The sequence below is a fragment of the Myiozetetes cayanensis genome, unplaced genomic scaffold, assembly GCF_022539395.1.
Source record: "Myiozetetes cayanensis isolate MyiCay16 unplaced genomic scaffold, myiCay2020 scf4, whole genome shotgun sequence".
Lineage (NCBI taxonomy): Eukaryota > Metazoa > Chordata > Aves > Passeriformes > Tyrannidae > Myiozetetes > Myiozetetes cayanensis.
The window spans coordinates 46,348,843-46,364,741 of NW_026087631.1; the positions used below are offsets into that span (position 1 = coordinate 46,348,843).

General features: G+C 39.1%; 1 protein-coding gene across 1 annotated transcript in view; it reads left to right on the forward strand.

The window, feature by feature from the left end:
- RAB3C (RAB3C, member RAS oncogene family) overlaps positions 1-13,823 on the forward strand; it is a 122,339-nt gene extending 108,516 nt beyond the window's left edge. The window contains exon 5 of the mRNA XM_050330123.1: positions 5,603-13,823. Within this exon, the coding sequence (XP_050186080.1) occupies positions 5,603-5,790 (188 nt within the window). The 3' untranslated portion in view covers positions 5,791-13,823. The remainder of the gene's footprint in view (positions 1-5,602) is intronic.
- The last annotated feature ends 2,076 nt before the right edge of the window (positions 13,824-15,899 follow it).

Sequence of the window (15,899 nt, forward strand, 5' to 3'; positions counted from 1 at the left end):
CTCATTCTTTCTTTCCCTTTCTTAATTTCTTTTTTCTTTCCCTCTTTCTCTCTTTCCTCTCTTCCTCTGTTTCTTTCTCTCTGTTTCTTTCTCTCTCTTTCTGTCCTTCTCATGATTTCCCATGCTTTGAAAATTCACCAAAAACAAGAAGCAAAATTCTCACTTTAAACCAAAATCGTCCTTCCCTGCCTATTTTATTTTCATTTTGTTCTTGGCTCAAATATTTATGTATGTAACAGTCATGCTGAGGAGACACCGGAGACCCAATTGAGCAGAAATTAGATTTCTTCAAATTATACTCATTTAGCATGCCAGTAAGCCTGAAAGTAGAGCATTTGTTAGTGTTATGTGCTTATACAGGGAGCAATTCCATGTGATCTGACCCAGCCTGCAAGAGCAGACCAGCTGCTGAGGTGGGGCAGGAACATGACGGGTTTCTGACTCCTACCAGGTCTGGGGCAAAAGGCAGCAGCTCCCCAGCATCAGGACTGGAGTGCCCATTCACTTGCCTTGGGGTATGAGCCCTTGGGGGATAATGTGTACCTTAAGCATCTGTGGGTACACTGAGGGTACTAGGCAGCTGTGAGTTTAGGCACTGAGCTGAAGGGGCATTTTTAGGGCTGTATATTTGGCATCTAAATCAGGAACCAAGTGGGGGTTGACACATCAGCACACAGCTTGCTAGAACAGCTAGTTCTGTTTTGACTCCATGGCTGACTAGAGGCTGTGGTGCACAAGGTAGGGTCACACCCAGCATAGAGAGCATGGACATATGGCTGCATCTAACTTTACACTGAAAATGAAAATAATTGGGTTACGTAGGAACCTGCCTGTTCATACTTGCATCCTTCACTGGTTGTTAGCTCTTTTTAAAAGGCAAATGTTAATGCCAGAGGAAAGAGACAGACTGACAGCACTGACAAACACCAGTCTCCTATTCAGTTACAACACACCCAGGGTATTGGCAGAGCAATTAAAGACCCCTGTCCCCAAGATGTCTTTTAACTGGGAAAAATGTCAATTTCTTTAATGTCAAATTCCTTTCACATACTGGTAACTGCATTACAGCAAAGTTATTTAACTACACTGAGAAGCACGGGTTTGCTCAATGTCTTCTATAAACAACCAAAAAAATTCTTTGTCAGAAATCTAATTAATTGCCCAAATGCACTCATTTAAAGGGTATCTGGAAACTGCAACCAAAATCAGTATGACTGGAATTTAAATAAAATCTTCTATTCTGAAAAGTCTGGAAAAAAAAGGTGTTTGCTAGAGCATAACTAGTAACAGTCCCTCAGATCTGTCTGTTTTGTCACAGCTGACAGTCCCCGTTTAGCTTCAATTTTGTTAATAAATTTGGCCATCCAAATCCAAATACCTTAGCATTTCTGTTAGTAGTCTTTACACTAACTCTGTCTAGAATGGTGCTAAGGCACTGCTCTTCACTGACTTAATATGAGCAGAGTCCTGTTTTGGAGCTTAATGCTATTTTAGTACTTTTCTTAACATAGTCCAGCACTTGGGCTTGTATAGACAGCAGATGTCCTGCAGAGCAAAGCGCAGCATAATCAAATCTGCTGCCATAGTTGCTGGTGTAGGAAATACTTTGAAGAACAGCAATGGTCACCATCTACTTTCAGTCCAGTTTCCTAGGAGAAATGACCTTTGCAGTCATGCCACAAGTTTCGGTCTCTCTTTGTCTAAAAGGTATTGACACTTCTGAGGAAGTGGATACTGGAGCAGAGGAGGAAGATCTTACAGTTGCCTTGACTGGTAGCCTCCAATGTGAATGCAAACCTTATTAGATACTATTCATAGCAGGCAGGAAGGTAAGGGCCTGCCAGTGCCCCCTGCAGAACTGCTTGCAGTATGCAAATCCAAGAAAATAAGGCCTTATTAACTCCTTTCCTTTATACACTTTGACACTGTTAAATTATTCATTCCCATATACATACATACATATATATATATATATATATAAGAATTTGCCTTTTATATACCACTGTTACGAAGGTAGCAGCTTCCTGCAGCCATTTCTTGCTCTGTTATTGCAGTCTTCTACTACTCCTCACAATACCGGATTGAAATAGGCACTAAAATTAAAGAGCAAGCACTAAGGATCACATTTCAAGCTTGTCTTCATGGAAGGATAGTTATTGCAGGAACACACCCTTGAGGACATCTGTAAAAAAATGGTAAATGAAATTGTCTTGGTTGTGAACAAACACACTGAAATTAAAATGTCTTCCTGATCAACTGGTGAACATTAACATATCTTGTCTCTGTTGTCTGTGGAATTGCGCTTAAAACTTGCTATCTAGTATGTCCACTTTATGTCACATTTTCTTAGGAAGATGAGAGGGTGCAGAATGTTCTAGCCTTTGCATATGACTGCTTTCTAGGCTTTTTGCTTCCGTATGATTTAAAAGCAAACATAAAAACCAGGAGTTATTGAGCAGTCATGAAGGAGCCTCTGAAGAACCAGCACAAGTGTGAGACAGAGAGGAACAAAGTCAGATATTCTGGGTGTTTGTATGCTTCAGGGAAGCTATCTAAACTGCTCTTTGTGCATTATAGATCACCAGGTGAACAACAGCATCATGCCAGTGCCCTGTCAAGCCCTGTAAGTGGGTTGACCCTGGCCAGATGCCAGGTACCCACTAAAGCTGATCTATCACCCTCCCTCTGCAATTAGACAGAGGAGAGAGAAAAAATTATAAAAAACAGGTAAAGATTCATGAGTAAAGATGAGCTGGGAGAGATCACTTGCTGATTACCTTCACGGGCAAAATAGACTCAAAGTGGGGATAATACTTAAATGTATTACTAACAGTATAAAAGCCAAAGAGTAAGAAATAAAACAGTCTTAAAAACACCTTTCCTCCACTCCTCCTTCCTTCCATATTCTCCATTCTTCCACATCTCCACCACCCAGTAGTGCAGGGGGACAGGGAATTGATTGGGGTTGAAGTCAGTTGTTGTTTCTGCTGCTGCTAACATGAATCCACCCCTCAGGCAGCAGTTTTTCCCAATCTGCTGTCCTGTGGGTCACTCCTCCATGGGAGTACACTCCTTCACGGATGAGCTGTACTGATGTGGGTCCCCAACAGGGCCACAAGTCCTACCTGGGAAAAACCTGCTCCAGCGTGGGCTTCCCTCTGCAAGGGCCACAGGTCTCCCACAGGACCCTGCTCCATCCCGGGTCTCCCACAGGGTAACAGCCTCCTTCATGCATCCACCTGCTTCGGCATGGGCTCCTCCATGGGCTGCAGGGGCATCTCTGCACCCCAGTGTTTCTCCACAGGCTGCAGGGGCCTCAGCTCTGAGTCGTTCCCCTGCTCCCTGCTCCCGTGAGGTGCCTGCTCCCCCTCCTTCTGCACTGGCCTTGATGTCTACATTGTTATCCCATGTTCTCATTCTGCTCTTCCCTGGCTGGAATTTCTTCTGTGCAATGCTCCTCTATTCTTAAATATATTATCACAGAGGCGTTACTATTACTCCTAATTGGCTCAGCCTTAACCAGGAAGTCTGTCCTGTCATTGGCTCCATAGGACTGGGGAAGCTTCTAGCAGCTTCTAACAAAAGCTACTCCTGTAGCCCCTCCGCTACCAAAACCCAGCCACAGAAACCCATGCCAAGCCCTGCTGCTGCAATGCTCTGTAGGAGCTGGCAGCTTGCCAGCTTTCGTTGAGTCAGTAGTAGGGAAGGAGGCAGGTAAGGGAAAGAATCAGCAAGGGAAAACTGAATTAAACACAAAAGATGCAATTAAATTAAAATTTCCTGATGCATGTTCCACACACTTTGTACGAATGTTCAGACAACACTGATGTTTTGGATTTTCTTAGTTTCAGCTCTGTTCTGCTCTACCTACCTACTTGCCTCTTGGGCTTTGTCATGTCTTTGCAATACAATCTACTATACTCATTCTTATCCACATGAGCAGTACAGATCATCACAGGTGATGGGAACATGGTGTTCTTTGAGGTCTGCTTCTCTAAGCATCACCAGATAGTTGCCTCACTTCACGCTTAAACTTGTATGGAAAATCTCTCCATCAATAATGAAGAGTGGAAAAAAACCCTGAAGAAAATATTAAAAGTCATAGAACTGAGGCCTCACATAAGGAGTTTAGAAGTTTAGGGTGTCTAAGCACTTAGTAAAATAATTGCAAGATGAGTCAGGAGGGAAGGAGAGGTCATGGAGAAAAAGATCTGCAAAATATTACATAACAAAATTAAAACAATCAGAATTCAGGTGTTTATTACAGGCACACTCCACTAAGAAAAATGCTCTATGTCTCTTAGGAACTTCTCCACAGACAGCATTTCAATATAACAAACAAAAAGAACCAATCTAATTTATAGGGAGGTTTTGTATAAGTTAATTTCCAAGGTTGTCCAAAATTCCCACCTGTACAGTTCCTGTAAAGTGTTTGCTTTGTTGTGGAGATAGCTGGGAGATGAGCCATTTTCTCACAAGTCGGTGAATGGTCTGTTGTATGCAGCTGAGTCTAGCTGGAAGTTCCAGGCAATTAATGTCTAAGGGGATGGAATACCATCATAGCCTGATACCTACCTACACTACTACTATGATTGCAATTTCTTTCTTATATCAAAATTGTATCTAAAATTTCATGGAAATCACCATGCTGTAGTGTCTATTTTTATTTATTTGAATAAATTAGTTTGTGCTTGGGACTCTGTAACCCTCTATTTGACTTGGAGAATGCCTTAAGTTTTTCATGATGTTCTTATGCAAAATATTCTCACCATGACAATGGGGCTATTTTCTTGGTCCTGTCCGTGTTAGATGTTTCCCAAAATGGGTCTTCTCTCTCCTTTGTGACTCTTTTCACTTTCTGCTTTTCTCTGTCCAGATCTCTTACCTAGCTATGACATCTGCCATTTCACGATCATCTCATGTGCCAGTTATTGTCTTCTTAACTATAAAAACTGCTTCACTCATAAATGTCCTTAAGATTTATTCTTCTTCCTATCATCTTCTCCAAGGCTGGACCCAAACTGGACCCAAAGCCATCAAAATTCTCCATGAGAATGTGGGTGCCATTTCTCAGGCATCCTTTCATTGTCACTCAACCCTTCTGCCCAAAGCACTCCTGTCTAACTTTAGCAAATATCAAACTGCAAAATTTTTTCCATGTCTTGCTTGGTTTTTTACCTGTACTTTTCCAAACATAGTCTTCTGTTTTGGCACCAGCTATTTCCAGCTGAATAATGCTCCAAGGAACACAATAGTTAGAGATGGAGCAGCAGATTATTCCTTCCCAATGGCTGCATATATAGGGTGTTTCTAATATATCTCAAAACGACATGAATTTTTAGATTAGACTGTTTTAAAGTAGAGTTTATCTGAGGGAATATATTTGGAGCAGTCCTGACATTATCTGGCTTTATACAAAGCAAATAGCACTAGTGTATTTAATCTGATTGTGTTAAAATTTTAATTGCTCTTCTTTTATGTGTGCTTTCACATGTTTCCTTACTGAATGTCTCTCAACTCTTCCTTGGCCAAGAGAAGTTAGTATATTTGTTGGAGAAACTGAAATATGCATAGAACATAAACATGTTGTTTATTTTCTTAGGATTTGAATTTTTTGAAACAAGTGCCAAGGAAAACATTAATGTCAAGCAGACATTTGAGCGACTTGTGGATATCATCTGTGACAAAATGTCAGAAAGTCTGGAGATGAATACCACCACTGCTGCCAGCAACCAGAATACACGGCTAAAGGACACTCCTCCTCCACAGCAGCCCAACTGCAGCTGTTAATGCAGCTATCAGCAAAGGCTCCAGTGTGTTCTGTTGCCAAGAGTTTTTCAGAATGTTTATGAATGGTCTATATGCCTTTTTTTAATACTGTCTTATTAATTTATTTGGGAAAACAGTCTTATTTTATGTCAGCAGTAGTTTGAGTATGCGTATGAAGATGGAACAATTATTAGTCTGAAAGGATGATCCACATTTTAGTATCTGGCTTTTGCATGCAGGCTGGCTATTAATTTCTCTTTTGCTTTTACTGTTTTACATCACAATCACTTCAGCTGGTGCCATGTCGTCAGACCATATTTGCCTAGAATTGTCTCTCACTTCATCACTTTCCAGTTATATAATCAAATCTATAGGGTAGTGGCCAGGCTGTTTTAGAATAAGCCTCCTGATTCCATTTTTATATCCTCCTGACTGAAAATGAATTTAGAAGTATCCTTGTAGTGAGACAATCCCTCATTCTGTCCAGGCCATTTGTATAAGGGACACATACTGGAGCAAGTTGCCTACACTCATTACAATGTTACGCATCCTGGTTGACTGGAAACTGTAGAAGTTAGAAAGAAGTTAGTTCCTGGACTCAAAGCCACCAGAATTTTCTGTGAGTTTCCAGTTGGGTGGTATTTATCCAGACCCTCAGAGATAATACATACTTCATCCTGTCTGGATAGCTAGTGTGTTTACTTTTCCATGGGAGCTGCATGTCTATCTAATAACTTTCTGAAACTGTACTTAATTTCTCATTCCATCATTATGGAGATCCCAATCTTACCTACCCCTGTAGTGGAGGGTTGATTAACTCTTTCCATTTCTACCTGTGTGAGATATTAACCACAAAGTTCTATATTATCACTGACAGAGCCAAATCCATTGTGCCTAATTGTTCATAGCCAAGAATTTCCTTATCATGTTGCTGTCAAACCTCCATGCTTTGATTTTCAGAATTTAATCTCCCATTCAGTCACTGAGACAGCCACCACTGGCTACAAACACTTATACTTTACTCAGACTTGTTGCAGAAGAGCTGATGGTGTCAGTGAACTGAAGTTTGACCTCATTTTTTCCATCTGTTTTGTCAAGAGAATTGGAATTTTTAAAACTTTAGGAGTAATAAAAAATTGTCAACATTTCTAGTCTTAGGCTGAATATATTAATAAGATGAGCAAAAGGCTGTGAAGATAGCAGAATAAAGTACACAAATTATTTTTAATAAAGTGGTAAAATAGTCATATTTCACAGTTTTTACTCCTTTAAGTATATGCTTACATCTGTGCCCTGGAGTACTTTGTACAACTGCTTTACTTGCATTACAATGACATTTTTTAACTAAACAATGTAATTGAAGAAGCACTGACTATTTTATTATTCCAGTTAGGCAGAATTTAGGCCAAGGTTGATATTTCTTAAACTGTCTGCAGTGGGAAGAGGAAGATACACTAAAAAAAATAGAAGTAACATATGGTCCTCCAAATGGCTCATAACTGCAAAGAAATCCCTCTACATACTTTATGTTATTTGAAGGTAATTTATATAACTCTTGATACACAATAAGAGAAAATGATCCCTTTTTTTAGTCTGATTAAATAATCTACGTACACTTTGACACAGTTAAAATTCCTTCCAAACAAGGCATATAGACATACGTAAAATGGGTATGCCATGAGGGTGCCTACATTGGTTGCACAACTTAAATGAGTAAATATTCTTTGTTCAGTCTGGGGTTTTAAACCATGTCTGTCCTGTTAACTAGTTTACTTAGGCACTTTTTTCCTAGTAAACTTGGACACCATGAAGAGAAACCACTATCCTCTTTAGGGCCAATGAGCAGTCAAGCAGAAGAGGCATGTGCTATCCAAACCACAATCCTGTCTCTCTCTGGGGTGCTGCTTTTCCCTCCTTCTAAGGCAGTGTGTTGCCAACTGTCCTGAGAGACTTAGGACCTCTTTACCCACTACCATTAGTACACATTTCTACCAACTGATTTGAAAAAAAAAAGAAACAATACAAAGTTGAGGAAGCTTAGTTTGAAACAGTGGGCAGTTTTCCATGCTTTTATTGTTAATGTGCAGTTATTCCTGCTGGAGAAAAAGGATCAGGAGACCCTTGAGAAAGAATTCAGCTTCCGCTCTCAAGTGATTTAGAAAAACGTTATGTTGTATTATTAGTCTGAACCATCTCAGGCAAGGTGAGGAGAGAGAAGGATATAATCTCATCATCCCTGAGCTTGGGCATATCCTGCAGATGGCTAAAAGTGCATCTAAATGCACTGGCTAAAATTGGCTAAAATTGTCATCTCTTGTGCACAATGAAACAAAGAAAAAAAACCTGCAGTAAGATGCCCCTTACTGCAGCCACAGTATGCTTGTATTCCACTGCAGTGAATTTAAGACCCTCCCTGCCTCAGTATAACCATGTAGACTCTAATGATGGAAACAGATTATTAGTGTATATCTTTTTAAAAAATCTGAGTGATGGGTAAAGAGTTCTTTACATAAATGCAATTAATTAATTGCTTTTCATTTTGCATGGGCAGAAGAGGAACAGCAAAGTCAGAGGGCGATACTTCTCTGCTTCATGTTTCTGAGACAACTAACCTCCCAGGCCTCCGCACGTTTGGCCTTCTGCATGGGGTGGGGAGGAAGGGGGAAGCAGCTGCCATAGTAATGTTGTTCCTTAGAGTACCAAAAATGTCTTAAAAATTAAAAACTCATCTAAAGTACAGCAGCAGAACCAGTCAGTACTTGAAATCAAGGAATTTTGTGTTGACACTCAGACATTTTTGTGGAGTTCAGAATTAGATTAATTTTTAAAATTTTCTAATAAAATACTTGGAGTTTTTAAAAATCAAACTGTTTAAAACCCTAGGCAAATTGCTCGGACTTCTGAGTTGATACTGTTTTGAGTAGAAGGTTGGAGGTGTGACCTGCTGAACTCCCACCAAACCCAATTTATGTTATCATGACTTTCTCTAAAATTGAAAATGTGTGAAAGTTCAAGTAAATCTTTTCTTAACAATTCGGGTTACCTACTATTGGAAAAGTAGGCTTTGATTTTCCATCAGAGGTTGGCTTTTGCAGCCACATGCTTTACAGAAATACTGAATTTTGTGCTATAAAACTTGGTCACATGTAGATCATGAGCATCATGATCTCAGTACCTCTCTCAGCTGGAACTTACCTATTGTAGAGAAACACTAAAGACAAAAAAGCTTTTGAAAAGTCACTTACTATCCCTTCTCCAAACATTCTCAGAATTCTGAGGGGACTAGCAGTATTGGTTTTTATTTAAATTTAAATTCTATTAATTAATAATTGGGTATCCAAAACCAGTCTGTGTCACTCTGGCTTGGATCCTCTTGACTTTTGTGGTAGAACTGCAGTTTTTCTTAAATTTAGGAAGGCTGAACGTTTTGGGAAAACCCATCACAACTTGATCAAGGGCCTAAATTTAAACAATCAATGTCTTGTTCTTCACACATATCTAATAGTCACAGATTATGAGTTGTTGGAAGAGACGAGCAGGTTTTGGTTATATCCCTGATCTATCCTTTAGCGTGGCAGAATTCCACCTAGAGCAAGTACCAGGCTACAGAGCACCATATTTTACTAATGGAAGAGGGGATGGATTATTAAACTGAAGCCTGGGATAACAGATCCTAAACTACTTTCAGCCTCATCACAAATCTTGGTGAAAAAGTACTTGCACTCCTTGCACTAATTTGTTGTTACTCTCAGCACAGAAATAGAACTGAATATCACAGTCTAGCCACAGATACCCCCTTCAGCTGAGATTTATTCATTTGGTGAGATACAGCAGTTGACACACAGAGCATGTTAAATTTCTGAGATGTTAGAGTCCTGAGCTCCATAGTGCCAGCTGAACTAATACTACACAACCTGTTTTCCAAGTTATGATCTAGATTAAAGCTTATAGCAGCAGGCTAATTCTGTGCATGGCACCAGCCTTATCATGCTTTGATAGAGTGTTGCTTGTTGTACCTTCAAACTAGTGCTCAGAAAATGCCTTGGGAGCATATAGGAGCATGGGATTGACTGGTTCCTGCAGTGTCTCCTGGTAACAGCCTGCCAAACAGCTACCAAGCCCTGCTTGGTGGAACCTTTAGATGCATGTTTCGGTTTCTTTTAAGAGTTCATGTTCACAAGGTCTAAGTGCAACTAACCTAATGCTGTACCTTTTATTTTTATTGTTGGTGATTAGACCAATTTATTTATATTTTATTTATACTTGTTCATTTGCTGGTTTAAGTGCATATGAACTAGCCTGATTTTCTACTCTTTCTCTCTGAACGGCTGTGTTAAGTGTCTGTTACGTGGAGGTCTTTGTTCCTTTGTGCTTCTACTTAATGTAATGCCTAGACAAACTACCTGAGCAACTACATCTATGTGGCCTTTTCCAGAGCACCAGTCTGAAAGATTAAGTTTTCTTCCCAGTCTGCTCAGCTCTGTATATCCATCTGTACCACCTTCTTTATTTTAGAAATGAAATGCTATTTCAGGGTGCACAAAATTTGCTGGAGTTTTATCCTAACTTTGAAAACGCTTTGAATTTGCCATTTTTTAGAAAAAAATAGTCGCAAAAATTCTACATTTGATGTGGATGCATTTGTTTTGTCTGTAGCAGATAAATGATGCTGTAATTGCATTCAAAAAGAAGCCTTCTCACAAATTCCACTCCTCTCCAACTACTCTTTTTTATATTTGTTTGTGAGAGGTAAGTTTTATTATCTGCATTCTTATAGGCATCAGCTAAATTTCTGTTCTGCTGACAGACCGATTCCTTCTTGGCCTGTTTTATATAGACACACAGTGTATAAGCCTAGTTCTTGTTTAGGATGACAGATATGTGAGATCATGAGTTTGAACCTACATAGATGAGCCCTCAGGGTGTAAAGCATTATGTCTTCACCTATGCCAACAGGGGAGTAAGTTGTGTTAATTTACACCATTTAATCCATACATTCTGACTCCAGACTCTCCAGGGCTTGTCATTTGTCAAGTCCCATTTAAAGAGGCAACTCATTTCAATTATTTGAGTGAATTCTACCGGTTTTATTTATTTAGGGGTAAATGTAGTTCACCTCCACAAATTAAGCTTTCTTTCTTTTTTGGTTTGGCTTGGTTTATCCATGGATGTTCAGTGAAGCAAAACTTGTAACATATAGTATGCACATATACACAGCAGTACATCTTTGGTACTCATTCAATTCCCACTGTTACTTTTTCATGTACAGTGCCACCTTCCCTAAATGTCACAGTGTAATTTATCCATAAATTGTCATTACCACTGGAAATCAAATGTGTTACATTTGAAGACCATAGTTTTATCATCCACAGTTCTGGCAGAGGTAGATGGCTTATCATTTGTAGAATAAGGTATTTGGTATTGATCTTGGGGGGGAAGCAAAAATGCTAATTTTCCAATAACTTCAGGATCACACATAACATGCAGAAATGAAAGCTAGAGATTGCTTACTACTTCTGGTGATAAATTTCCTCGAGTAATTCTGACATGTACCTGCAACTAGTGATAAAAGAAATGTTTGTGCTGTAAGTCCTGTTCAATATTTTATCAGTAATGTCATATCTGTTGTGACTCAGTTGGACCGTCACAATGTGTAACCTATATACTAGTGTTCGTGGCTTTCAAATGTCTTAAATGTTGCATGAAATTATGTTACAAAAAATAGATATGTTTTCTGTTTTTGAATACCTCAAAACTGAGGGATCATGGGCCAATAAGTGCAATATTTAATTATTTACTCAGTGTATGTAAACATGTGTGAAAAGGAGACGCATCATGTATGTGTGATAAGCTGTTGATGATGCCTTTGTGGCTTAAGATTTCCAGTAGATGTACACGTCTTTTAGAAAAATTCTATAGTAAACACTTTACCAGTGTAGTGTGAGGATATTCATAAGTAACTTAAACTATTTTTCATATATGAGACAATGGTAAAAAATATTTGTATGTTTACTGCAAGTGCATGTCAATTTTACTTTTAGAGTTGTGATGTCCTTTTCTGAAAATTGTCATGTTACACCAACACTAGTGGGACAGCACTTTCAGTCAGAAGATGCCTGTAACCATTGCTAGATTGTCCACCCATATTTTAAAGCATGTTCTCTAGAAGCATTAAAAGAACCTCTTAGAGCTCAGCAGTTACACTGAGTTAAAGAGTCAATTACATGCTCTGTTTGCCTGTATTGTATAATATCATGTGAGCATGTTTTCTTTAATCTGATACTGTTAACTCATAATACTTATCTGAAATACTAAATAGGGGTACCCAAGATGCTTGCAGATGACTTGTCAAACTTCAGGTGGTGCCCTGGGTTAACATTTTGGGAACAGCTTGAAGGTCACACTCAGCAGCACAGCACAGTGGATGGTGACTTTAATTAAGTCACTTTTGAAATTAAGTTTCTTAACTTCTCTAGATTCTAAAGATGGAAGACATATCCTTAAATATATTGACCCGCATTCTTCACTCCACTGTTACATGTCACTCAAAGTTCAACAACTCCACTATTAGAAGTAAAGCTGAGGTACAAATGGAAACAAAATGCAGGTCAAAATCTAACCATGAAATTAACAGGAAACGTCCAATAATTTATTTTTACTTTCCTGCTAACCTTACATATTTCTAGTAGTTCTCAAAGAACACGAGCAGGGCCACCGGTACTCAGCAAAACCCTTGGGTACATTTTGGACCTTTAAACCCTGAATCACTGCTCTGCCATGGGTTCCCAGCCATGCCCACAGAGTCTGTTAATTCTTGCTACATCTTTGGTTTCAAAGGAATGTGTCTTCTGTCTTGGGAATTTGCTATAGATATAAATATAGATATAGATATAGATAGATATAGGCCACTGTGTCTGGGCCATGGGAGGAACTGGTTTTGCTGAACAAATTTCATAAAAAAGTATATTCATTGGTACCATACTAAAGTACATAAGAAGATTTTTAGTGTGGTCTGATGCATTTTTGTGACAACGTATAAGGTAGATTTAGGGTTTGGTTTTTAGTTGGTGTTTTTGTTGTTGTTGTTGTTTGGGTTTTTTGGGGTTTTTTTGTGGGTTTTTGTGTGTTTGTTTTTTTTTTTTTTTAATTAGCTTGATCAGGAAAATAATGAAACTCTTAGGCCTGCTGGAAACCAGTATCAAGGTTTTCCTTTCCTATGTCATCAGGTAGTTTCACTGAGAAAGCAAAATAGCCAGACTGCATTAAGTAGCACAGGACAGTACTTGCAATGACCTGAAAAGTCCTTTTTAAAATTCTCACTTTCTTTGTACCTTCTGCTATTAAAACTTCTGCAAAATTATACAGACCAGAGTGAAATGAAAATGTATATGGAGAGAAAATGGGGATCATTAATCAAAAAAAGGAAATTCTCAGCATCATTGTAGCTGAGCAACAGAAAAAGTAGTAGTCATGAGATACCACTTAAATAGAAATCTACAATATATAACGTGCTACAGGACTATGTAAACTTTTTATTGCTAAGTGACCTGACAGTTCAAGGGCTGGCAGATAATTTTACCTAGATTTTTTATTATTCCTCATAGGCATGCACAAAGATAAATGCTTACCTTGAAAATACTGTTCTGGTTCCCTCAAACTAGCTTGTTAGCTGAATTGTTCTTAAAGAAAAGTTGAAGTACTTGCTTAGGATACCTTCACGAGGGGATGAGACTCAATCTGTGCCTTCTCCCCTGATTCTTACTGCAATATAGTTACTGTGGTTTTAAAAAATATGTTAGTTAAAATGCTGCTGAGTGTCAGATTTTGTGAATCTTCTGCATACGTCCATGGGAGCTCTTTCTGAATGTGAAGTACAAATTTTATCTGTGTGGAGAGTTTTAATTCTGTGAGGATGTAGAGACCATATGTATTCTCAAAGGTATTCTCATTGGATATTCTGTTTGTGTGTGACTTCTGTATACCAAGTGGTTTTGTTTAATTTTTTCTGGATTTTTTTTCTTTTTGCGATTACAATAAATATTCCAGAGACTATACTCGTGAATCAGCTGTGGTGACATGGTGTTACACCCCACGCCATTTTTATTTTCATTCACTTACTAAGACTGGAAGAGAATAACTTCATTTTTGACAAAATGACAGACAAAATACCACATCTGCAATAATTAATTTCATTAATATCCTCTCAGTAGCACCGGGGATTGTAGTCCTGTATGAATTCCACAGAATTCACTGGAGACTTTACCCTAGAAGTCTGAAGGAGAAAGGCATATAGATACTTCCTTAGCAAAAGCATGCTGCTGTCTTCAGCCTATATGCTGACCATTTAAAATAGGGCAAAGTTTTTTCTTTTGATGTTTTACTGTCCAAACTGTTAAACAGCATATATACTTTTTGGATGCTGTTATTAGTTTGTCGGGTAATCTTTGTCCAAATGCACCATCTCAGTTGTGGGTGGTTATTTCACACAAATTGTGATATATGACTGTCCAGTTATTGTTTTTTTCTACATAAACAGACACACACAAACACATACCCCCCTTTATGCTAATTTGAACCCTGCTGTGACTCCTGAATTTATCTTTCCTCCACATAAGTCCTAATCTTCAATCAATCTGTTGAACAAGTTGCACTGTCCCCTGTGTCCTCCAGCTCCTGTGATCAGGCATTCATATACAAACTCTTTTAGCACATGTCCCCTCTTGTTGTTCTGCTGTGTTTAAGCCCAGTTCCCCTATTCTTCTGGTATATTTACATCTCATCTTCAAAATAAATATTTCCTGATAATTTTGTAATTCCCTCTCAACACAAGGTGCTTCCCAGCTTTTTGTTTGTGATCCTGTATCTCTAGACAGGTTTCTGCTGAAGGGCCTACCTGTGCAGCTCACTGTGCTCACTCCTAGAGCATCTATTTCTAGCAGAGACACTTGTTATCAAATCACTTCTGATGACACTGGCAAAATAGTGTCTTTTCCATCTACCTCATTTATGCCATTGCTCCATAAGATTCACCCTAATGTACTTGCTTCACATATTAGGGTGATTGGAAGACAAGAATGAGGTGTAAAAGGGGAAGGTTAACAGGGAAGAAATAGATGACTTCTGACAGATACCTTGGAATCAGAGAGTTTTTGAATTGCTGTTATTTTGAACATGCTGAAACTTATATAGAATTAAACTGGAGAAAATCACAGATGGGTAGATGAGAATGGTGATCTACTAGGATAAAACCTCAACGAGATATTTCTTACTCAAGGAAACCCATTTTTATCCTATTTCCAGTCAGAAGGCTGGAGACAGAAAGTTGCTAACCACCAAAAAAACACAACATACATCACAAATGTTGATGGGAAGGGGAGATGTAAAGTGACAAAGAAAAAATTCCCAGCTTAGAGTAAGAAAGGGAAAACAAAATATCCCAGTGAACAACATCAAGAAAGACAAACTGTGTGCTTGCACCCAACCGAGGGGACTCAGCAAGGTAATGGAAAACCAAGGCAGTTAAGTGCAAGGAGGGTTAGTTGATATCTGTATAGACCTGAGCAACTTTTGAGCTGCAAAGTGAAAAACCTTCAAAAATCTTCTGAACTGCCTTTCTATATCTGTGTGTCTGTTGGCATTCATGCAAGATCCTGAAGAACTAAACTGTAAGAAGATTTAGAAAAAAAGATTGCTTTAAGCCATGGTGAACATAGGTTGTCAGTAGCAGGCACATGCAGTGGGAAGCTGGTCCTATCCTCCATGATGTCCTAGCCACAAGGTCTGCCATTGGATCTGGTCCTAGTGCTCCACTGAGACTTGAGAATCTGAAGGTGCTGAAGGAGTGGCAGGATGAAGAGACATGCCAGCCCTGGCTAAGCCAAAGAGTGAGCTCAGGCAGCTCTGCAACTGCAGTGCGATGGGAAATGAGACCAGAGGCAACCTAGTAAAAATGGTGTGGAAGGGCCAACGCCCACCTAAACTCCCAGCTGTTAAGAAGATAAAAACCATCTTCTTGAAGAGTTAGAAAACCTAATATTACACTCTTCACTTCCCAACAGTTGCCCCAGGGGAAGATATCTGGGGTATCTGGGACCTCCACATGCAGCACCGTGCTCTTCTGAGGAGATACA